The sequence below is a fragment of the Actinia tenebrosa genome, unplaced genomic scaffold (assembly GCF_029948245.1).
Source record: "Actinia tenebrosa isolate PJP-AT-01 unplaced genomic scaffold, QUT_ActTen_1.0 PGA_scaffold4__44_contigs__length_22323623, whole genome shotgun sequence".
NCBI lineage: Eukaryota > Metazoa > Cnidaria > Anthozoa > Actiniaria > Actiniidae > Actinia > Actinia tenebrosa.
Genome location: NW_028292581.1, coordinates 8,905,034 through 8,929,537, shown reverse-complemented (window position 1 = coordinate 8,929,537; position 24,504 = coordinate 8,905,034). Strand labels below are relative to the sequence as shown.

Below are 24,504 nucleotides of genomic sequence, written 5' to 3'. Positions count from 1 at the left end.
CAGCAAAATATCCTTTTTGACCTCGTTTCATAACGGGAAATGGACCAAAGAGCAGAAACTTTCACGTCGCTCTAGCACATGCATAGAGACTTAATTACTCCCAGTCTGCAGTCAGTTTCCATTATTATCAGGAATTTACATGGGAATATTACGAAATTTATTATTTGTATAATCAGTGTATGACAATTGCTTTATTTTTCAAGGATGATTCATGTAAATTTAAGGACATCTTAAGGCCCCTTCCACACGTATCCGGAAATTTTCGTTTTCGCAAATTATATTTTTCGGATACGGGTTGCGTCCACACATGTCCGGAAATTTTTGTATCCGTATCCGGAAATTTTACGAAAACGGACACGTGTGGACGGTGAAAACGATTCGAATACGCTGCGTGTGGACGCAATCATTTTCGTATTCGCAAAAAAAAATTTGCGGATACAAAAATTTTCGGGCAAGTATGGACGGGGACTAAAAGGCACATTCAAGTAGTTTTCAAGGAAGTTTTACATTCAAGGAGTTTTCAAGGACCTGTGTGCACCCTGGAGAAGTTATTGTCTATGAGAAACAAATGTTAAATTCTAGCTAAAAACACTACCAGTTAAAAAAATATATTTCATTTTTTTAATCAATCTGAATATACATACAACTATATTGGACAAAGACATACAATATTTTCCTTTGAGTTACCTTAATGTCCTGGAAACATTTCATCAATAAAGGCTTCCTCAAAAACCAGTGCAAACCACCAAATACGTGTAGCTGGTTTCAAGTTCTGTCTTCAAGTTTCAAGCTCTGAATCTCACTACCGTCAAATTTTCTATCCAATTTTTTCCCTGTATCGTTAGTTCTTTGAATTTCATTTTTTGTTTCGTTGGGAATATCTGTGGTGTCGTTATAATTAGGTTCAGATAGGTATTGATCATCATTATCATCATCATCATCATCGTCTTCATCATCTTTGTGTATGTCATTTATGTTGTTGACATTTTTATCCTTGTTAACTTTGGTTGCAGATTGTGTGCTGTCGTTATCAATGGAAGGTTTCATTTGGTTTACAATGTCATCATTATCTTCATCATCATCATCAACACCATGGTCATTGATATCAATATCATTATGATATCCATTGTTATCACTTCGTTTACAATCATCTTCATCATTGAAATCATTGTCATTACTTTCTTCATTGTCATGTTTATCAATGTGGCCCTCCTCATTCTCATCGTCATCATCATCATCATCATCATCATCATCATCATCATCATAATCATCATCTGATTCTTCTTCCCTACGATAAAAAGGATATTTATAAGGTTGGGACATCTACAGCTGTATGTCATAGTTTCCACATTGATATCTTTTTCAACAACCCAATAAACATAATCCACTGTTTCCCACTTCAGACCACATATCATTTCCTAGAGTATCATTTCTTTGTATAATGGTTGCACAGGTTGTTTGGTTCTGTCGGTTTTTCTTGGTTCTGCTATTTTTTAGTTACTTTTTTTTTTCTGCCTTTTTTCTCGGTTCTGCTATTTTTATTGGTTACCTTTTTTTTGGTTCTGCAAATCATTGCCTGTGCACCTCCCCTGCAAGATCCCTGGTTATGCCCCTGTCATGACATAAAGGAGGAACAACAATAGAGTCTTCCTCCCCTGGGAAGCTGACGTTTTTCTCATGTAATTCAGAGTCAATTTGATGTTCCTGCCTCCTGTCATGGCTGCCTCTATACAAGAGTATTTCTTACATACCTGTCATACTCAAACTGTGAAGAAGTGACTAATCTATTGGGATTAAAATGTTCTTTCTCCATGTCAATATCTGTCATGTCTAAAAAGCATACAATTCAAATTAACAAACTGACATTATTTTATGAGTGTGTCCTCTTATTGACAATAAATTGCATCATTAGATTGTCAAAGTATCCATGAGTCATACTTGACTATCCTCTTAATGATAACATATAAACAAAGCTAATCAGCATGTGAGAAATATGTAACTCATTGCATAAAACATCATATTACTTAAAAATTTAACATTCTCTATTTTCACATGCCCATAATCCTTTGCGTCTTTGGGGGTAACCAGAGGGTAAAAACCCACTTATTTTGCTGAAGGCTGATTAGACAATGTTGACAATACCTTGTTTGGTATCCAAAGATAAAATGAAGAAGTAAAAAACAGAATAAGATAGAAGCTTGAAGACGTTTAAGGTAAATTTTAAATTTTTTTTCGTAAGTCAATACATTTTCTGTAAGACCAAAATTCTTGATCATCTGCACATGCAAAAATAACTTAGAATAAAATGTTAATCAGTATTGTACAGATAAAAGCAGGTATAGTAGAAATTCAATTGAGAAACCTTTCAATTTAGGACAGTTTTTTGATTGGTTACCCCCCAAAAATGTAAGGCATTATGGGGATGTGAAAGTCGAGAATAAAACCAAAAGACTTTTATCTGACGGTTATTTAGTACTGTAGTTCTCTTTCCTGACTCAAGGGTTTTCAGATTTGCACGTACCTTGCAATGAAGCATGAGCTTCGCTCTTTTCCCTTTCACACTTTTCTAACCACTTGTTTTGTCCTTCAATGACTTCCTTGCTGTTCTGGCAAGATGCATAAAGGTCCAAAAGTTCCCTAGAGTCAAACATTAAATTATTGTTAGTAATTACTGTGAGGGGATAGGAGGGGAGAGTTTCTCAATAGTCTATTGGTAAGGCCTTGTAAGGGGACAGTTCCCATAAGAGACATGGCCTTGAAACAGCCACATGAGATCCACAAACTATCTATGAACAACAGACTACTTTAAGGAATTACTGACAGCAATGCCCAAGTCCATTAATAATAATGATTATAATGATAACGACTATTATTTATATAGCGCCCTTTTATATGTGTATATAATCAAAGGCACTTTACATGGAGTTGTGAATGACAGATTGCTTTTTATGCAATTTACAAACATGAGAGATGGTTAATATGAAGTGTAGGCACTGAGGGTGGTCGCTGTCAGGGTTTCTTTTTACGTCCTCAGTGGTTCTTTTATGTCCCCCATTTTTACTGTAGGTTAGGAAGGGTTAGAAGACAGGGCCTACAGTTTAAAGTCCTTGAGTGAGAAGACTTGAAGGTCTAATCATTTGCAGATGTACTGATTACAAAGGCAGCACCTTCTCCTCAGTTATTTTAAGACCCTGAGTGTTGGTCTGGCGGAGGCTTGAACCACAACCTCACGCATTGGTACCTGTTAGGGGACAATTCAGATAAGGAACATGGCCTTGAAACAGCCACATGAGATCTACAAACTAGCTACAAACAACAGACTACTTTAATGAATTACTCGACTCGAACCCGGTTGGCATTGGTGAAGGGCGAGGGCTCTCACCGCTACGCCACCCATGCTTCCCTGATTGTTTGAGCTGTGGGGAGGTTTTGGTGATGGTCTATTGCATAATATTACATATTTAATTATGGTATAATAAATAGACTCAATGTTTTTTTATCTTACTGATTCAGTGTATAGAATGTTTTCCCCCACTTGAATACTCTTAGGATGTTTCTTCCAATTTCTTCAAAACCTAAAAATGAACCATAAGGTTAAAACAAAATATTGTCTTGAGCTCTGAAGTTGGTGTGCTACGCGCCATACCGTGAACACTTCCTCAAGTTTTTTATTTCTTTTTGACATTCTTTTTGAAAAAGTTTTGACAAGTTTTAATTTATTGTGCTCTTTACCGCTAACCAATTAGACATCAGCACTTCACCTTTATGGTTGGATAGGTGGAGTTTGTACATCGATGTAACGATAGCAAAACATCAAAGTGAAGTGCTAAACATTTAGTGTTAAGAAGGTCAATTAAACCATGTCAAAAAGTTGTCAAAAAGTCGTCAAAAAGAATTCAAAAACTTATTGTAGAAGTGTTCAAGGTAGTCAGCACTTAGCACTGTAAAATAGACTAGTTTCAAATTAGTCAAATACTGCTATGTACCTTGATCACACACTCATTTTTGCAGGATTATCCTCATTTTAGTTTCCAAATCTTTCAAAATACTAATGGTAATGTAAAGAATGCATAACTACAACAACATGGACCTCTACTAAAATGAATGAATACTCAAAATAATCCCATAGAAAATCAACGCAATCCCTGTAAAACAGAGAATTCAAAACTGAAGTATTTCTAAGGAAGGAAGAGCAGAGAACCCTAGAAAAGCTCTTAAAGAGAGAACCAACAAGTAAATAAAGTACATACAAATACCTGTGATGTATAGAGTTGCAGCAAAAGCTTCGACACAAGAGAGTTTACAAGGATGTCCATAGTTGATAGGATTGGCAGCAACAAGGTAAGGCAACAACCTAGGGTAACCTCCGTGCATCTTCTTAAATGGCGTACCCTGCAGCTTTGCCCAAGAACAATCAATCACAGCAACTCCATGAGCACTTACAATATCTCTGTCTTCTGGAGAAAGACATTGTGTTCCAACAGGACTGAGAATAATGCCTTTGAAACTCTGGGATATTCTGAGAGTCCTGATGAATCCTAGTCTTGAAAGTTTTTTCCCAGAGCATTTTTTGGGGTCACAATGTTCCAAATCCTGAATGGTTACATCATAGACAAATTTTGTTTTGGAAAAAATATTAACATCAAACATGTCAGTCAAGTATACATGTATGTTTTTATTACGCATTGACAACAGAGCTTGCAAAACTTACCCACATTGCCAAAGGAAAGGGTAGTCCACGGCCATAATCTTTCTGCGCACTTGCTCCTCCCTGTGCTAAGAAAATAACACCTAGTTTAGTTGTGCTTTTTTTTTTCGGGACAAAACAAGCTCAAGTCTTAATAATAGGGCACATGTCATTCCCAAGAGAAGACAGCATTAAAATTAAATAATCAGCACTTCGTATATATAAGAAGACAATTCCTCACTGCTAAATTGAAAGGTAGAGTGTTGGTTAAGCTCTAATGATACAGTTTTTTTTATCAAAGAGAAGGTTTAAGAGAAATTAGCCATAAGCTTAATACAACAAACAAACAGCTAACCACAGTTCTCGTAGACTCCACTGTATTCAGCGCCAGTAAACACGACGAACGACGTAAACGAATGAACAAGTTTTAATAATGAAACGTAGTCGCAAGATGGCCGACCAATAACAACAGTAATGAACAGGCGTCACTGGCGCGGGCGCGCGCGCATGACAGGCACAAATGTCCGCGGGCACAACGGGCTCGCTGGCGCAGTATCTTCTTCTTCCTTATTTTCTGTTAATTAACTGGATAACAAAGTTATTATGGTTCATACATCTACAGGTCGCATAATGTCTCAATATAGGAAGTAGTCCTTGAGGTAGGCTGGGGGTTTGCGTGTTCGTTGTCACAGTGCGAAATTACAGATTTCCGAAATCGGAAATATTGTCGGAAATTTGATAGTTTGGAATTTCCGTCAAATTTACGGGTACGGAAATCCACTTTTCTGAAAGCCAGTCCTCCTTCACATTTCCGTTAAGCGTTTAAGGGAAACAACGCCGTATACACATTGCTACATGTTTCCGTTCCATTTAAGGCACACGGAAATTGAATATAATTGTGAACACTTAGAAAAAATGTAACAGTTAAATGTAAATATAAAATATGCATGGATCGATATCGTGCAAGAAAATGCAGAAGGTCTACGAAGGATCTATGTAAGGTCTAATCAGCTAAAGTGAAAATCATAAAATATTTTGAATAACTGAATCATACTAGGCAGAAACTAAAACGGCTTGCCAAAAAGCCATGCAGAAATAGCCAGTATTTGGTGAACAGCAGCGCTGTTTCGTCCTATTTGAGTTTGTCTTTTTAACTTCGTTTATGCGAACTACAACTTAAAACACATTATTTTGTGTCATTGCCATTTAATTAAGTTTTTCTTTATATTAGATTTCGAGGAAAGGGTTATATTTTTGCAAGAGAAATTACAAATTTTGACAGATATAATTTGCAGCTATTTCAAAAATATGTTCAGTGGTGTAGGATTTGAAGTTCGGTGCAATATTTATCAAATGCTAGGTCTTCACCTTTATTCGAAAAAGAAGAACAAATGAAGTGATAGTATATACCATAAAAAAGCATCAGAGGTTCTATTTCTTTAATTTTGATTTGATTTACTGAACATTGAAAAATAATTTCCAACTAAATTAGTTCCCGAAAAAGCGAAGCAAGCGGCTTATAACAATCCGCTCTTGCACCTTTGGATTAACGTAAATCAAGTATGTTTAAAATTAAACAAAGTGTTCTGAGGCATGGATCAGTTTGTGAAAGAAAGAAAGAAAGAAAGAAAGAAAGGAAGAAAGAAAGACTGAATAATAAATTAATGAATAAAACATTCATTTTGTATTTTTTTGAATAATTTTCATTACTGAAACATGTGTCTAATCAGGGGTGAGACAACGATTACATGTTGGTTTTCGCTTCTGTGTTCTCCGTAGTCAAACCTTGAGCTTATTCTCTGAACTGGAATGAATGTTGCTGGCCCTGGTTCCTCAAAATGTTTTGCTTCCCAAACACTTAATGGATTGCGATATGATGTGATATGATTATTCTTTTGGTACCATTGAACGGCTGCAAGAATATGAGTTAATTAATCTCCATTGATCACAATAGTATGGCACAAATAAAACAAAACAAAGCCGGGTCTGCCAGTAGATGTTGCCTCAATTATTCCACCATTACCTGCCCATGAGGCCATGATCTTTCCTGAAGAATCAAGACGTGTGTTAAATCTTGAACCTAGTCTTTCGTCGAATACTGTAACTGACTTATACTTTCTAAAGGCTCGGTTCACTCGCTGACGGTCAAAATTCACTGTTGGATAAAGTTTCCTATACATTTCTTTTAGGTTGAATAAGTCGTCGTTGTCAAACGAAGAGATCACGAAGCTATTTGGCAATGCTACGTCACTAAAATCTGTCCACACATCTGTAAGGCTTTCTATTGATCCTCGTATTGCGATTTTAAATTTAGAAAGTCTATCTTGATTAATTTCCTCCTGAATATTATCCACTTTAGCATCCCTCAGAAGAGCTTTGCAAAATGGAAAGAAAACTTCGCTGTACTCTTTCGGCAATGTATACTGCAAGTCTGCAGCGCTGCTCATGCAAATAAACTTCCTCATTAATTGTGATTCAATGAACCTGTTATTGGTGTGAAAGTTGCCTAACAATCCGTTATAACGCTCAAAGCTGAAACACCAAAAACCAAACACACTTCCATAGTTTTCAACACATTTCTTTAAATGCATTTGTAGATGAATATTCGGAGTAACGGCTTCTCTTCCATAAAGATTTTCAAATTTTATTGCAAAGTCTAGTAGTATCAGCTAAAAAGATATCAGTTTTCGAAATAGAGGTCTTGCACAGTAGCCGGCAGGCGATTACAAAAGTTTGTAAACAGTTCAAATGTTCTTCTGGGAGAATTCCTTCGAGACAATACAAAGAATAATAAAGAATCCAGTTTTGCCACTGAGAAGCTGTAAAACCACCATAGTTTGTTGTAATTTTATGTGGTAATCTACCAAGATCAGAAGTGGAATTAATGTTTTGTATACGTCGCTCGATTTCAATAATATTCTCTCTTGAAAAAAGCTCGTTATTGCTCCAGAGTTTAAAAAGGTGCTTAGCAGTACCCAGAAATAAATTGTGCATCGGATCAATCACACACATTGTGATACTACCGTAATACGGAAGTCGTAACAATTCGGTGTATCTTGTTCCAAGTTCTTTTTCCATTCGTTTCTGTGCAGTCTTATTTTTACATCTAGTGGTTTTAAGAGCATCTCGTCTATGCTGCTCATCTGTTCTTTTTGGCCAGTTGTCCCGATCTGTAAACCCGCTGTAATCCTTCTTTTCTCCAAAACCCCCAGGAAAGGTTTTTAGGCAATGACTACATCCTTTGTGTGCAGCGTGTGATAGAAATCCGCATAATTTTCTAGCAGCAGGAATATCAGATGCACAACAGAGAAGAGCAACTCTTATCTTTATTCCACCTTCTGGTGCACCATGGGCATTGACTTTTACACCTTTCCATAAAGCTAATAACTCGTCCACCATAGGTTTCAAAAAATGCATAAGCGTTGCTGGTTCCTTATTTAATGCAGGTATTATTCCTACCAATATTATGTTCTCTTTCTTAAAACGTTCAGCTCTTGGTAAGTTAATCAAAGCCAAATACAGAACTCCTATAGAATAATCACTGCGTCTCTTAAATGGCTGAAACCAGTCACAGTTCAGCATTAAACCATAAGAGTGTTTAAGGTTTAAAAAGTCTCGTCCTTTATACTTTAGGAATGTTTTCCAAACGTCTCCATCCATAACGTCTGCATATGTATCTTCATTAACATTTCGTTCACGCCATTCCTCACATTTTTCCTTCAATCCTGGTCTTTTCAATATCGTCTCTAACGAATCTATAACACTCCTAAAGCAATAAGTATATATTGGGTAAAATTTGACTGAACCATTATTCAGGAAAACTTTTTTAACTAGCTGGCCTCCGCAGGCTTTTCGTCTTGAAGAGTGTGGAAAAAGTACATTGTCGCAAAGTTTTGCTTGGTATTTACCATTTACCTTCTTGACACAGTCCTGCTCTTTAAATAACTTTGTGCACTTTCCACAAACCACAAATTTTTGAAAGTTGTCCCTGTCTATACCTAGATATCGTCTCAGAGAATACATTGTTACAGGTATAAGTCCAGCCAAGGAAATCAATAGGTCAGATCCTGCATTTGCTGGTAATCCTTCGCCTACTTTGGAAAGTAGTGCACTTAGGTACTTCAAAAGACCTTCGATACCTCTGTCACTGATAAGATTGTAGTATTGCCAAAGAAAAATAAAATATAGGAGCCACGTTAGAAATGTGCGTGATTTTTGCCTATCGTTGATACTAAACTGCTCCTCCGTGACGTGATTTACAGTGCCATCGGAATTTTCTTCATCAATGATATCGCGCAAATCTTCTTCACTTAATTCATCCCAATGTTCAGGCGTTTCATCAGCATTCGAGTCTGAATCATGTTTGTCCTCATCACTCTCGTCCTAAAAGTAGGTAAAACAAACGTTTTTTCTATTATTATCAGCCCGTTTAGTTTAGTTTCATGAATGTTGAATAAGCCAAAATTATCGAATGTTAATCTCAGAACTGGATGTAGAAAGTCATCACTGAGGCAAAAATGAACTGACGTTTTCAATGAAGCCTTCGAAAATTGTCTAATGACTGAAAGCTTGTATATGACACAAATCAAGATTTTCGTCCGATTTTCGGAACAAGAGTTTTTACTAATTTGTGTACATTCACTTAAAAATAACCGTTTCGCAAGTAACAGAGCGAAACTTCCATTTTGCAAATTGTTTCCGTTTTGATTATGTTATTTTTAATTCACTTTGTAAATAATTTGCTAAATAGCAACATGGGCGAAGGTGTTTCATTGTATAACAAACCTCTTCTTCGCTTGAAGAGTCGTCCGATGCCGCGACTGATCCTGATGTCATATATTGATCTAATGATTAAAATAATCTGGTTTAGTATTCAAAAATAATTGATACATGAATAATCAATGATTGGATTCTTTTCCAAATCCATATAACAAAAGTTTATCTATCAGTACCTGAATCTGTACGGATGTTGTGTGGTCTTAAAATTGGCCGTTCTTAGGCATGTACGCACGTAATGCATGATTTATTTAAATCCGCTTAAAATGAAGATATTACTAATATAATATATAATAGAATAGAATAGAATATATACTAGGATAGGATAGGATAGGATAGGATAGGATAGGATAGGATAGGATAGGATAGGATAGGAATAGGATAGGATCATAGGATGCTCGATGATCTAGGATAGGATGGCATAGGTAGGATAGGATAGGCTCGGATAGGAGGCTAGGCTCGGGGCTGGCTGGTCGGCTCGGCTCGGCTCGGTCGGCTCTGGCTCGGTCGGTAGGCTCGGCTCGGCTCGGCTCGGTGCTCTGGCGGCTGGTCGCTCGGCTCGGCTGCTCTGCCTCGGCTCGGCTCGGCTCGCCGGCTCGCTCGGCTCTCGGCTCTCGGCTCGGCTCGGCTCGCTGGCTCGGCTCGTCGTCGCTGGCCTGCTTGGCTCGGCTAGGATAGGATAGGAAGGGATAGGCTCGGCTAGGCTAGGATAGGATAGGATAGGATAGGCTCGGATAGGCTCGGATAGGATCGGTCGGCTCGGCTCGGCTCGGCTCGGATAGGCTCGGCTCGGCTAGGCTCGGCTCGGCTCGGCTCGGATAGGATAGGCTCGGCTAGGATAGGATCGGCTCGGCTAGGCTCGGCTCGGCTCGGCTCGGATAGGATAGGCTACCCTGAAGTTAGTGTCCGGTCGTAATTAGAAGCATTATTTTCTGTTGGGAGTGTACAAGTCTCATCTGAAACAAAAAATAATTGAAAGAAGATTGAGAGAGAAGAATTTAAAGATTTTAAATATATTTATCTTTAAAATGTCCGCATTTTCCCCCCAGAATTTGTTAGTGGTAAAACTTATGAAAAGTCTTCTCAAATTAATTCTACGTACTCCACGGGTAGTCCAACACTGACACTCATGAACTGCTGTTATTGAATTACTTTTTAGTTTGGCATTTTTATACCAGCATTGAACATAACACGATTTCTCAAAGTACACAGAGTCCGTACCCCGCTTTTCAAAAGAAACATCATTCAATCGGAATTCCTTATTACAATCCAAAATCATTCTCCTCTCTTTTCTTCCCCAATACCGGCCTAATGATATACTACTGACAACGATACATTTGATAGATTATAACTCGCTCGGCCAGCTCCGCGCAAATCGATCTCGCAATCTTTCAAAATCATTACCTTCACTTGAGCTACCAGGCAAATCTTCAATAACTCCACTAGTGACTGCTTGCTTTTGTAAATTCCACATATTCTTACTGGCATCGTAAAAACGCCTTTTGTGTTCATAATACTGACTCTTACCGAGCCGTTGTCCACAATGAGGACATTCAAAGCCTTCGCTGTTTTTAGATGCCCCAGAAGATCCCTCATTATCTACTGCTGACTCTTCAACGTCCGTCGTCCAAATGTTTTTCGCATAGTCGTAGAATCTTCGCTTATGTTCAAAAAACTGTCTTTTGCTGAGAATTTTTTGACAATGTCCACATTTGCGTCTCTTGGAATCAATTGAATTTTGCACGTGGCCACCTCCAGAGGAAGGGCGTTTTGAAGCTCTACTGGACATCGGTTAAACTAGTGCTCGGTTTATGTGTATACGTAATGGAACTTAAAGCTAGAAGTCAAAAACTCTTAGCGAATCTCAATCAAAAGCTAGTACAGAGCTCGATTTAAAATTTCTCACAACACGCCAAAAATACAATAAAGACTTTTAAATACATGTTCTATTGACCCATAGGTGATGACAGAAATGTCACTGTACACCTTTTGCTGTTCCTTAACCGCAAAGGAATATTCATTGAAGCGAAGAAGCATTGTCATTAGAGCGAACAGGCATAAGGCTGCGTTTTCACTAGAAATGTTAACTTGCGTAAAATTCCTGGAGGTGTTTTAATCCGACTCCCACCTTTCAAGAATAACACTGTGATTGGCCCATTTATTTGGTAGGACAACTTAAACCATCTTGCTAGGTAGTTTAACTTTGCCTTATTTCCGGTGTCGTAATTAAGCTAGTTTAAATTGTCCTAGTGAAAACACAGCCACAATAAGGCGAACGGAGTCTTAATAGTGCGATTGAACGTTCATTAAGAAATTTAGCATTGAATTTGACAATCATGAATATGTTAGCGTGGGTTCATCAACGTTTTTGAACTTTCATTAGCGTTTTGGTGCAGACAATAAACCACAACACATATTCAATACAGTGTTTTGGACATTTATTTACGCAATACAAATAAGTATATTGTGCTTTTACGATTGTAGATTTTCAAAGACAAAAAAGTGAATTTGCTCTCTATTTAAACATCTTGGACGATATGTTTACATGTGGTTGTACCATTGTATGCATTTCTGTGGATCTTCATAGGCACTCAAAAGACGCTAGTCTGACTCATTTGGAATTTGGTTTATTTGTTGAACCATTGCAATATCCAAAAAAGAGGGATTAAAAAACTCAAAACTGACTGATATTTATACCTAAGGGCGCTTTGTTTGTACGAAATAATATTCACGGCTTGTAAAAAATATAAAATGAAAGGACAGTTAAAATCCTAAAATTCCTAGTGGAAAATATACTTATATTGTATTGCGTAAATAAATGTCCAAAACATTGTATTAAATGTGTGTTGTGGTTTATTGTCTGCACCAAAACGCTAATGAAAGTTTGAAAACGTTAATGAACTTACGCAAACATATTCATGATTGTCAAATTCAATGCTAAATTTCTTAATGAAAGTTCCATCCCACCTCCGTTCGCCTTATTGTATGCCTGTTCGCTCTAATGACAATGCTTCTTCGCTCCAATGAATATTCCTTTGCGGTTAAGGAACAGCAAAAGGTGTAGTATTTTGATATTTGCCAGATAAACACACCCGCGTTTAATTTTTAAAAAAATATATTACTTTTATTTCATATAGCAATGACTGTTTACAATAAAGAAAATAATTTTTTTTGTAGAAAATCTAATATAGTTCATGCAGTAGTTCAAAGTTCTGTGTAAAGAACTGTCTGAATGTTCTGTTTACTTCTCTTGCAATGAATCGAATTTGTTAATAAAACCCTGGATTGATAACCTCTTTACAGCATCATCGGTATAACATTCGTTAGCAATTTTTTCATACACTTTACATGATCTAACCTTACGGCATATACGACTAGCTAACAGTCCAAAACTGTAAGCATCAGTTATAGCAGTTGCTATTGCTGTGCCATCTAACAATTCCGGGGCAATATGAGGATATCTTTGTTTATCTTCCGGATCCCTATCTGTGTTACGGGAACGTGGTTGCATTGAATGTGTGTGAATACTTTTTCCAAAATCTACAACAACTGGGCACCACACATTATTTCTTCGAAACATTAATACGTTACTGCCATGGATATCGCAATGGATAAACCCTTTCGAGTGCATATGAGCTATTGACATTGCTAACGAGTAAATAATTGTAGGCCAACAACTGTCATCTGTTATTAATCTTGTTAGCAAAGCCCCATTCAAAGTTAACACTTTGCCATTCTCTCCACAAAACTCCATGACCAGCAGTATATTTCCATTCTTTTCACAAATTCCATAGAAGTACGGGAAGCCTGGATGATCATCTAAGTTGGAAAGTAACTGCGCTTCTTTCTCAATCAAATAGCAGTACTTTTGTTGCTTTATTGTCTTGACTGCTACTAAATTAGTTCTTTACCTCATCAGTCGAACGATACCAAATCTTCCTTCTCCTAAAATAATATTCTCGTCACATTCTTGTAACAATGTGGGGTTCAATGAGTCTGTCGGACGTGGGCTGATCAGCGAAGATGTTGGCTTTGTGGGGTTTGGCTGAGTAGGATGAGGTTCATTCAAACGGAAGTTTCTCTTCAGCTTTGCCGATGATTGTCCAATTTCTGGTCTAGCTGCCAACAAAACCTTTCCTGCGTAAGTAGAACCCAATAAACGGCTATTGTTCGGATTGAGAACAAAACCTTTGTCGGGTTTGATTTTTTTATCTGTTTGATGTGTAGTACTATTTGCTGTGGATACTACGCTGTCTTCACTCTCTTGTACTGTATCCAGTGCGCTTTGATGTGTACTGATGTTTTCTGAAGATTTCTTTTGTACGACAGCTGTCTACTCCTGTACACGTCGCAACGCCTGCTTTTTCCTTAAATTTTTTCGGCGCAGTGACCGTTTCTCCTTTGAACGCGTGTATTTCTTGACTGGTTTCATGATAACACTAGTAAATCATCTGAGAACGCATAGGGTAATTGGGCATTATTTCAATCCGGAATTGTGTACCACCCTCTAACAACCGATGACGTCAAACGTCGAGAAAAGGCGGGAAATGCAGTTGTTTCAGACCAACGTACGGGTAATATCTTATTCGTGCTTCTAAATATATTTCTCTGTACTAAAACTATCTTTCGTCAAAATGATTGGTCTTGAGGATGAAACAACTGTTGAAGAACTACGGAGAGAGGTGGAATTGCTAAAAGGAGAGATGAAAGCCCTCAAAGAATCGAGAATAGAAGATCAACGATCGCGAAGGCAAACAACAAGCAAGAAGCAAAACATCGACCATGACTGCTCTGTAAGTAAATTAAATTGTTGCAATACTTAGTGGAAGGACTAATTTATTGGTTATCTTGTATGCAGTCTATATTTCTGCGATTGATACATATGCTAAGGAGGAAAGTGAGTTTATTTTAGATTACAATTAAAATGTGCTTACTTGGGTAAATTTCGCGCGCTTTTTAAGATCTATAATTTATGCAGTGCATTAATCAGTAGCCGTTTCAATTGCGCATACATTATGAACATACTAAAGTCAATAGTAATCAATGTTTGACATCAATTCGGGCCTATAAAATCTCGAAAGGCTATAGAAATCATTACAATCAAACAGTACAGTAAAAACCATAGTTCTTATGACTGGCGTACAAACATAATCATGTCAACCTAGAGAATAGAGTATTTATACTTGGGTTTCCTGTGGTCAATTACCTACGGACGACTGTTACACGGTCTTTCATCACTTCAACAAGATTAATGTCATAATTTCTATATCACGTTAATTTTCTTTTGTCTTCGAGAAAATCAGTTTGATATCAAATTTTTGACATCAAAAAGACTGCAAAGTTTAAGATCACACTGATTGTTGTTACTAACTTAACGAAAATATGATTTTTTATGTCGAATATTTGGAATGAAATGAGGTTTTAGTCTCGTCGGATATGCGATGAAAGGAAATTAAAATATATTTCTTTGCCAAGACGCTTACCAAAAACATAATAATAATTTTTGCATCTTTGCAAAGTCACTATCATGGATGTGACATATATTTGACAGTACGAACGCTTTTCTTGAAAATAAAATATTGCATATCACGCTAGAGTGTATACCATCTCGTACATTTTTCAGCGTAAAACTAAGCGAGTTTTGTCCCAAAACAAAAAAAGGTGTTTATTCCTATATTATGTCATTCAATTATTTGTTGTTTTTTTTTATTTTTTAGAAAGCAGTACACAAAGTGTACCGTCAGCTCTTAAAGAATGCTGACTTTAGTGAATGGAGCTTTCAAGAAGGGTATAGTACCGTTTTCAACAAATCATATGAAATAAGTTAGTTCGTCTCATTCGACAGGCCATCCGTCTTTGAGCGGAAAGCTAGTCGGTGCAGTTTAGCCGTCTTTGAATGGCAGAACAGCATTGAGACATTTTAATTGAAGAGCATGTGTATGTAGGCATCAATAGATTGCATAGTTCGTCTCATTCGACAGGCCATCCGTCTTTGAGCGGAAAGCTAGTCGGTGCAGTTCAGCCGTCTTTGAATGGCAGAACAGCATTGAGACATTTTAATTGAAGAGCATGTGTATGTAGTCATCAATAGATTGCATAGTTCGTCTCATTCGACAGGCCATCCGTCTTTGAGCGGAAAGCTAGTCGGTGCAGTTTAGCCGTCTTTGAATGGCAGAACAGCATTGAGACATTTTAATTGAAGAGCATGTGTATGTAGGCATTAATAGATTGCATAGTTCGTCTCATTCGACAGGCCATCCGTCTTTGAGCGGAAAGCTAGTCGGTGCAGTTCAGCCGTCTTTGAATGGCAGAACAGCATTGAGACATTTTAATTGAAGAGCATGTGTATGTAGGCATCAATAGATTGCATAGTTCGTCTCATTCGACAGGCCATCCGTCTTTGAGCGGAAAGCTAGTCGGTGCAGTTTAGCCGTCTTTGAATGGCAGAACAGCATTGAGACATTTTAATTGAAGAGCATGTGTATGTAGGCATCAATAGATTGCATAGTTTGTCTCATTCGACAGGCCATCCGTCATTGAGCGGAAAGCTAGTCGGTGCAGTTCAGCCGTCTTTGAATGGCAGAACAGCATCGACGATTCCGGTAAGTCATCTGTGCATTTTCATTCTTTACGTTGCCTGCATGTTTTGTGCTGAATTCTGTTCTCTTGTCTTTCCGTGTACTTTTCCCCCTAGATTTTTCTCTGATAGCAACAGGGACACCTCGCGAAAACTTAGAAGAGAAGTGAGAGGTCTGTACGGAGATGGTACTTGGAAGAAATCCGCTTTAAAAGGTTAATTTAATGTTTATATTTGTATCGAGTTGTACAATTCTGTTCAAGGTACTTGAAAATATGCAGTGCAAACAAGACGCTATGAATTAAAAAGCACATCTCCTTGCCCTCAGATAAGAAATCCCTATTTTTAACTCCGCGCGAACCTAAATTACTTTTATCATTATGATCTAAAAAATCACAACTTTTGAAAGTGTTTATATCTGCCGAAACATTGTCCATTTCAAACTCCAATAGAATCCTATTCAACTGCAATGCACTGAGGGTCAATGCCAATTTAATTTACAGCATAATGCATTGGATCCAGCGAATTTTTAACAATTATCGATATATATGTGTTTCAATTGTAAATCTTACAGTTGCTGTTCATAATATGTTCAGATTCTATTCACCGGTACTGGAAATCCCTGAGGGACGATCAAACAAGACGGAAAAACCAGAAGTTTATGGAGCATAGGAATAACCTACGACAACAACAACGAAAAAAACGGGTAAATGAGTGCCATCAGATGTTTTCCCTTCGTCTTGCCTGAAAACACCGCTGATATTTATTAATACATAGTTCTATACTTCCTTTGACAGAAACTTGAAAGACAAAGAAAAGCTCTTGCTTCCGTTGAGCTGTCTACCGGCGACAGGGAAAAAGCAAAAGAGATAATAGAGGGGCCATTCGCACTTGAGTGCATGTCAAGCGAGGAGAGCTGTGACGATGAGGAAGTGGAAGCTGGCCCAGGTCCCAAGCCTCGAAAGATTCGTAGGCTGTCCTGGGAAAGATCGCGATTGCATAACATCAAAAAAGCGATTGATGATCATATCAAAAAGAATCTAACAGCGGCGCAAAAACGGCTTAGTTCCAGGACCATCATTGCAACTGAGAAATCGAATCGCACAAAGCCTAAGGAAATACCTTCTTGGGCAGCCAGAGAAGGCAATGAATGAAGGCAGATTTGTCTTCTCCTTTACGATTGTATAAGAGCGATATCACATAAGCAATGTTTTACATGCAAATGAGCTGCCCAGTGAAATAGCATGATAATGAAGTGAACCAGATGAGTTTTGTAAGCTAAAACGTTACAACAATTGCCTTGTATTGGAAATATTATTTTTGACAAACTAAAGATCGATAGGACTTGAACTGTTTTCTAATACTGTGAAAATTGTATGATTCACGCATATCTCATTTTTAAACAGTAGTGAATATCGGACTGTTTTCCCACCTATACTATGCATGGTGCAATTTTTATTATTCACGACATCCAAAAAATATTGCTGTGCTTCAAGGACTTAATCAAAATTGAATATAGCAGTGTAAAGCCGTTTTTTGTTCATTATCATTTTTGTTAGAAAAGTTCAACACGTCTCTCGGCCATAAAAGCCACAAGCTCAGTAGTGCAAACAGCATGTGCACACTTCATTAGCATGCTATTTCACAGGGCAGCTCATTTGCATGTAAACATTGCTTATGTGATATCGCTCTATTGTATTGTTTCTATTGTATTAGAGTACATGTACAAACCCTAAAAGCTTGCAAATTTTTTCACTATTTAGTACAAATGGTACAAATTAAAATATGGAAAACAAAATAATTACGAAGTGAAAAAACATTCGACAGCCGGACGCGATCTTCAAATTACTAGATGTCCACAGTCAAATAATTAAATGGTTTAGTCAAATAATTGGCATAAAATATAACTATACATTACTGTTTGTGATCCACGCTTTTGATGTTTATACTTTAAATATGTCAGAGTATGTTGTCATAATTAAGAAGACATACACTATATAAGAGAAGCTAAACTCAGCCCATTCATCAGCATTGAATTGTCCGTTTTTCTCCTCGCATACTTTGCTTTTGTGATTCCTTTTTTTTTTTTGTTCATTTTTTCTTTAATGCAATTTGTACTTATATCGCGTATTTGTTTATTATTTCTTTCGTTTTCAATTTTGATTTCTATAATTTGTAAGCTTGATTTGTAGTTATCGCTAAATCTAAAGTAGTTATTGCATTATTGATTGACTATTAATTTATACAATTGTAATATTTATATATAAAATGAAATGTAATAAAATATTTTTTTTTAAATCCCGTCGTGGATAAATGTCTAAATACGGATTGCAGCAGTTGCGTGAGGATATGAATGAAGTGAATAGTAAAGTGAATAGTGAATTGAAGTATATAAACCACACAATCATGAAAAGTAGCGGCTTGATAAAAAAGCAATACGGCTCTTATTGATGCGTATATAAGCCTTTCTTATTATGAGTATAAGTCTCTTATTCATGAGTATAAGCTACCAAAACACGAGTATACGTTACTCGTATACTTGAGTTTCAGATGACTTAAACTCAACGGAAACAGAGTGCGGTTTTTAGTGCGTTTCCGTAATTTACGGTAAAACGGAAACATGAAATTACGACACGTTTACGTCAACTTATACAAATGAATAAGCAACGGAAACGTTAACTTATCCTTACGATTCCATCAGCTTTCCGTTGACTGAAATTGAGGATTTCGCACTGTGTGTGGTCTCGAGGGAGATTCTTCGCTGCTGAGTTCGTTGTTGATGGGCAGTGGGACGGTGAGAGTGACTTGCGAGGGTGGTGGGTCTTGCTCAGTTGTTTCTGGGGTTGTGTTGGTGTCTTCTTCTGATGCGTTGTCTTGATTGTTTGGTTTACACCAGCTTGGTAAGTCAACTTCGTATGGGCGGATAAGTTCCGATGGGGGTGTTGGTGGACTTGGTTCTTCTGACGCTAACGTTGGGTCTACGGTGGCGAAGTCTTCGTCGGCATCGTTGTGGATTACTTGAGTACTAGTGTGGGAGGAGGCGAGGGGAGCGGGAACGGCATAGCACTCACATAGCTTGACCTTGTATGATGTGGCGCGAAGTTGGGATCCGGTGAACTTCTTAATGTAACACCAAGGGTCGCTCACTTCTGTAACGATGTAGCGGTCACGAGCACGTAGTTTGTCGCGGTCAGCGATCAAATAAACTATGTCTCCCACTCGAATCTGTGGCTGAGGTGCGGCAACTCCGTGTTTGTCTTTGGACTTTTCGCTGTGGGGATGGTTAGTGGACCTCTTCTGGTGCTGCGCTACTATATTCTGGTAGTCAGATAGTGGGAGTTGGTCACAGGTGTATTGACTGCGCTGTGTCCATAGTTCACGAGCGGAGAGACCTTGATGGCGTAGGCGAGAGTTGAGACGAGCTGTTGCTAGTGCGAGGCCAGTAGAAGTAATGGGTCCACCTCCGGGCTCCTGTCGCAGAAGCTCTTCTTCTAGCTCTTGAATAGCCTTTTCGGCGACTGGGTTCTTATTCTTATTCTTTATGCGACCAACATCGAGCCAAATGTTCAAGTGTTTTAGACCGTCGTTGTTGCTAAGAGATAAGAAGCTTGGTGCAGGGTCTACTCGAATGACTGCTCTTGAACCGTCCAAAGGGTGTAGTTCCACAATGAGGCGTGTAAGGGCGTCGCGCAGGGTGTCGTACTTTTCGTCTTGTATTAAACAAGTGTTGGTGTAGGATGTCGAACACTCTCTGAGTAGTAAGATTGCTTGTCGTTGTCGTTTGATAACGTCAGCAGCGAAGGATATGCCGACGACGTCGGGTGGTTCTTCAGATGATTGGCTTACGAGAGAACTTGGAAACTTCCGTAAGGAGGCACATGGGTGGCATGACGAGGATACCCTGGTTAGGGCACTGTTCATGTCTAACGCAAAGAAGTGGCGTAGTACAACCATCTGAAGCTGGTTGCGAGATGGATGGTTTAGACGAACGTGGAGAGCTGTGAGAAGACCATCAAGTACGGACCGTGGTACTACTATTGCCTCAGATGAGGGGGTGAAAGGTTGGTTGCGTTTGACTACTAGAACGCCGTCTTTGGAGATGGACGTTACGTTTAGATAGCGTTTGATGTCTTTTATGTTAGTCAGTTTCTTCGAGGGTCTAGTTCCTTGTTTCAGATGGGCATGGACTCTGCGGAGGTCGGGACATCCGTTTTGGATTTCTCGCCAGGCTGATCTCGTGGTGAATGGAAGTGACTTGGTGTTGTCGATGATGTCTTGAACGGACACGTCACGGACGACAGAGTCTTCTGTTTCTTTGATGAAACTGCACACCTGGCATGTTGGTTCTTGGCACTCTGGAGCGTTGCGGCTCGTAAAGTCTGAAGGGAGGTTAGCCGTACCGGCCAAATGCTGCAACGTGACTTGATATCGGCTAACGGTAGTTAGGAATGATGTTACCCGAGGGCTTGCGGAAAATTCGCCGCGACAGAGTTTATTGATGGCTTGGACGCATGGTTTGCTGTCAGTGAGTACGCAAGTACGGTGTTCAGACTGTATTATAAACGGGCTGAAGTGCTTGACGGCCGCGGCGATACTCAGTGCTTCAATTTCACAGGGCAGCCAGTTGACTTGGTGTTTGCGGAGTTTTGCGCTGAAAAATCCGGCAAGATAGAGGTTGTTCTCACGGGACACATATAGTGTTGCTCCGAGGCCACGTTTGGTTACGGAGCCGTCTGTTACGATCCATAAGGAGTCGGATGGACGTGGTAGAGCGATGGCTTTGGTTGACGTGAGGGCCTGCTGAGCAGCTTTAAACTTGTGGAGAAGACTTTCGTTCAACGTAAGTTTGTCTTGTGACTGGAGACCCGAGATTGCGCCTTCGAGGGGGTCGATTAGGGAGGAACACTCTGGTAGGACGCGGCTAAGGACTTTGTAGGACCCGATAAAAGAGCGCATGCCTTTGACGGTAGTTGGAGGAGGACAAGATGCAAGAACCGCGACGCGATGAGGACTTGCAGATAGTTTGCCTTGGGACCACACCCATCCTAATATGGTGGTGGGCTTTGGACAGATGACCGTTTTAGTTGGTGAGAGTCTAAGGTTGCACCTGTCAAGCTGTTCCAGGACCCGTGCCCAGATAGGTAGAAGGTCTTCGGGGCTTGCTCCTCCGCAGTACAAGTCGTCTGCTATCTTTGCCACGCAGCCTTCTTGGATGAAGTCACCAAGTACTCGACACATCATCTCTTCGAGTGCTGTTTCTGAGCCGGGCATTCCCATTGCGGAGCGGCAGTAAACGCGTACGCCACGAAATGGTGTGGCTACGCCGCAGTACTTCCTGGATTCTTTAGCAAGGGGTATTTGGTAGAAGGCGCGGCTGAGATCAGACTTTATCAGGAACTTCCATGGTGCAATGGTGCGTAGTGTGGAGTCAACGTCTGGCATGAGTGATGGTTGGGGTTTGCTGTAACGTCCCACGTCTGCAAAGGCAGTGACGAGGCGATGACCGCCAGAGGGTTTCTTTATGAGGAAGGAGGGGTTCAGGTATTCTACTGCCACGTCGATATCTTCGGGTTTTTGGAAGACTTGGTCTCTTTCCAGTTCGTCAAACTTCTCTTGCAGCTCTATTAGTTGGTTTCGAGAGTATTGAGGAAGGCGCCCTTTACGTTGGGGCGGCTGTACCGGTCCCATGTTTACGCGGGCTTCTATATGGCCCGCTGCTCCGTTGTACCCTGGAATGTCCGGTTTGAAGACGTTGTCGTATTTCTGTAGGACCTTCTGGAATTGGTCACGCATGGAACTTGTAAGTAGCTTGTCTGGATCTAGACTTACGCTGCCTGAGGACGGCGGGGTAGGCTTTACTTCTGTAACGGGGAGTGTTGAGGGTGGAGCCGCTTCGGGAGGAGTCGCTGGGACGGTTGGGCGGGCCCAGCAGATGTGGTCGTGGCGTCGGACGGTGTATGGTTCGTCGGACGTGTTGGTAATTCGCACTTTACCTCCGACTGTATCTATGACTCGTGGTTGGGGCCATGGGTTTTCGCTGGGTGGAGGGCGTTTGAGTTGGGACGTATCACTACGGGGTTCAATGGCGATAGTGTTGTCAGTTCCCAGCTCGGGGGGGACGTCAACTTCTAGGTAATCTCCAGGCCAGATAACGGTGGTGGGCGACGATGAACGTAACACATACGACGTGGCGTGGCGTATGGTGTGAGCCTGAGTGCTGTGTTTTTCATCGGTGTGGTACAAGATGGTTTCGGAGCCTTGTATAGTTATCTGTTGAGTGGCTGGGCGAACTGAGATGTCGTTCGCGATGAGGAAGGGTATTCCAGCGAGTATGTCAACATCTATGTCCTCTACTACGAGGGCGTCGAGCGCGAGTTTCTTGTTGGAACGAGAGAGCAGGACGTGTACTTCGCCAATAACGGTCAGCGGTGTCGTACCATCGGCTTGCAATGCTTGTTGGGAAGACTTTTCGACGGTAAGACCAAGTGTCTGGGCAACGGACGCTTTAATCATGCTGGTTTCGGCGCCGGTGTCGAGGGTCAGCCTCACTGGGTGTTGTCGATAGAAGGCGTTGAGTAGGGGTGACCTTCTGGTGCTGACCCTTCGGGAGATGGAACGTGCGGACGGAAGGGCTGACGCTTCACTGTCAACTTGATCAGGTGCGTACAGATCTAGGTTATCGTCGTCTTCTTCTACTTCCTCTTCATAGTTGGTTGTCGAGCGAGTCTTGGCGAGGAAGAGTCTGTCCTCAGGAGGTAAGTAAGGGCACTTACTTAGGAAATGCTGTTGATCTGCGCGGCCTGCTTCTTTGCATAGTGGGCATGACCTGGGGCGTCTGGAAGTCGTTGGGCGGCGACTGTTTGGCAATTTGTTTGGTTCACGTGAGGCAGGGAATCTAAATTTTGACGCTGTAGCGCGTAGTATCTTGGAATCAGTGGCTGTGCGTAGTTCGTCAAGCAGTGAGTCCAACGCTTGGGAGATTTCTGGTTTTATCGATGCGAGGGTTCTGGAGCGAAGTTCCGTGCCATATCGTTGTTTTACGAGGTTTGGTAAGTCCGGGTGGATTAGTCTAAGCCAGGTGAGAACGATCATATTTTCAAGACTGGGTGTTGATTCCTCGTCGGCGGTTATAATCTCGCCATGGTGGGTGATATTGCCATTAGCGATGAGGAGATTGTCTTCGACGAAGGACATCAGTCGTTGAAAGAGGTCTTCTGGGCGTTCGTCATGTTCCAGTTTAATGTTATTAAAGTCGATAAAGTGTGCTCCGGTGGACTGGAACCCATAATGCATGCGAATCATTTGCCAGATGGAGTTGATAGATGTTGAGTTCTTGACAATTGAATTTCTAGAGATAACTGGGCAATAATTAGCGATTTGGCCAAGCATCAACTCCAGATGGGTACACTTTTGCTGTGCTGTTCGACGTCTAGCGACAGGGACTGCTTCACCGTCATCAGTAAAGCCTCTTAGAGGGCCTCGAGATTTCTTTAGCCACGTCACGGTATCACCAAGGAAGGATGCGAAATTTACGTCGAGAGATAATGTATACTGTAGGTTTTGTCTCCATGCTTCGAAGGAAGTGATTGTCTCGTTTTTAGTCAGTGTCCATTGTTTTGGTGCTCTTGTTGAAGTCATTTTTGGAGTCGATGGTTTGGGTGATTGTTGATGAGGCCGTGTGAATGTGTTTCGTAAGCTCTTGTGTACGTTTCTTGCTGTTCGTTTTCCAACCACCGTACAGGTTGGCTCGTTACGAGACTTCTGCTATTGATCGTTGTATTTATACTGTTGTTCGTGGGTCCTTTAATCGCTGCCACCACGCCAGTAAACACGACGAACGACGTAAACGAATGAACAAGTTTTAATAATGAAACGTAGTCGCAAGATGGCCGACCAATAACAACAGTAATGAACAGGCGTCACTGGCGCGGGCGCGCGCGCATGACAGGCACAAATGTCCGCGGGCACAACGGGCTCGCTGGCGCAGTCTCACTGGATACATCCTTTTGCCATTTTTCTTCGTATCTTAAGCTTTTACTCGTTTTTTGTCGGCTTTGTGACGACTTTCCTTTTCCTTTATGCTTACCCATGCTCATATAACCCTTATAACCCTTTTATGAGCCAAAAAAAAAAACAAGAATTAAGTTAAAAAGGGTCAAACACTAGTACACGTGAAAAGCTCTTCTTCTTCCGCCATTTTGTATTTATCCCGTTGTGGAAGTCGCGAAAGTCTAGGTACTAGTTCGTCGTTTGGGGACTGAGTCATGGGCAAAGAGTGTGATTTCATTTTTCATGCGATTATAAATTAGGGTGTGCTTGAAAAGATTCATTCAGTATACATTGCTCTAGCAAGCTTGTATCATGTTATGGAAAGCGACCAAGACATAATAAAATATAATACTTGGCTGGCATTCATCTTTGAAATTCTCATGAAGTATTTACAGTTGTTAGTATAATTTCGTAT

The 24,504-nt window shown here is 40.1% G+C and overlaps 3 protein-coding genes and 1 pseudogene across 5 annotated transcripts; 1 reads left to right on the top strand and 3 right to left on the bottom strand.

The window, feature by feature from the left end:
- Positions 1 to 765: 765 nt before the first annotated feature.
- Positions 766 to 24,243, bottom strand: LOC116305985 (18S rRNA aminocarboxypropyltransferase). Of its 2 annotated transcripts, none has more exons than XM_089036891.1 (8): positions 24,028 to 24,243; positions 5,043 to 5,072; positions 4,712 to 4,776; positions 4,257 to 4,593; positions 3,506 to 3,575; positions 2,522 to 2,637; positions 1,752 to 1,830; positions 766 to 1,288 (listed from the first exon to the last, which is right to left on the bottom strand). In XM_089036891.1, the coding sequence occupies exons 1-8, from the start codon at positions 24,134 to 24,136 to the stop codon at positions 766 to 768; spliced, it is 1,329 nt and encodes a 442-aa protein (XP_088893017.1). In that variant the 5' UTR covers positions 24,137 to 24,243. The 2 variants fall into 2 exon arrangements, with proteins under 2 accessions (XP_088893017.1, XP_088893018.1); XM_089036892.1 differs by having other exon boundaries at positions 4,712 to 4,771.
- LOC148906985 (uncharacterized) lies at positions 6,394 to 11,377 on the bottom strand (annotated as a pseudogene).
- LOC148906984 (uncharacterized) lies at positions 13,828 to 18,268 on the top strand. 2 transcript variants are annotated; one of them, XM_089036894.1, is made up of 5 exons: positions 13,828 to 14,256; positions 15,181 to 16,065; positions 16,158 to 16,255; positions 16,637 to 16,746; positions 16,838 to 18,268. In XM_089036894.1, the coding sequence occupies exons 2-5, from the start codon at positions 16,040 to 16,042 to the stop codon at positions 17,192 to 17,194; spliced, it is 591 nt and encodes a 196-aa protein (XP_088893020.1). In that variant the 5' UTR covers positions 13,828 to 14,256; positions 15,181 to 16,039; the 3' UTR covers positions 17,195 to 18,268. The 2 variants fall into 2 exon arrangements, with proteins under 2 accessions (XP_088893020.1, XP_088893019.1); XM_089036893.1 differs by having other exon boundaries at positions 13,829 to 14,256; positions 15,181 to 16,255.
- On the bottom strand, positions 18,723 to 23,983 carry LOC148906983 (uncharacterized). Its single transcript, XM_089036890.1, has one exon. The coding sequence runs from the start codon at positions 23,676 to 23,678 to the stop codon at positions 18,738 to 18,740; it is 4,941 nt and encodes a 1,646-aa protein (XP_088893016.1). The 5' UTR covers positions 23,679 to 23,983; the 3' UTR covers positions 18,723 to 18,737.
- Positions 24,244 to 24,504: the final 261 nt, after the last annotated feature.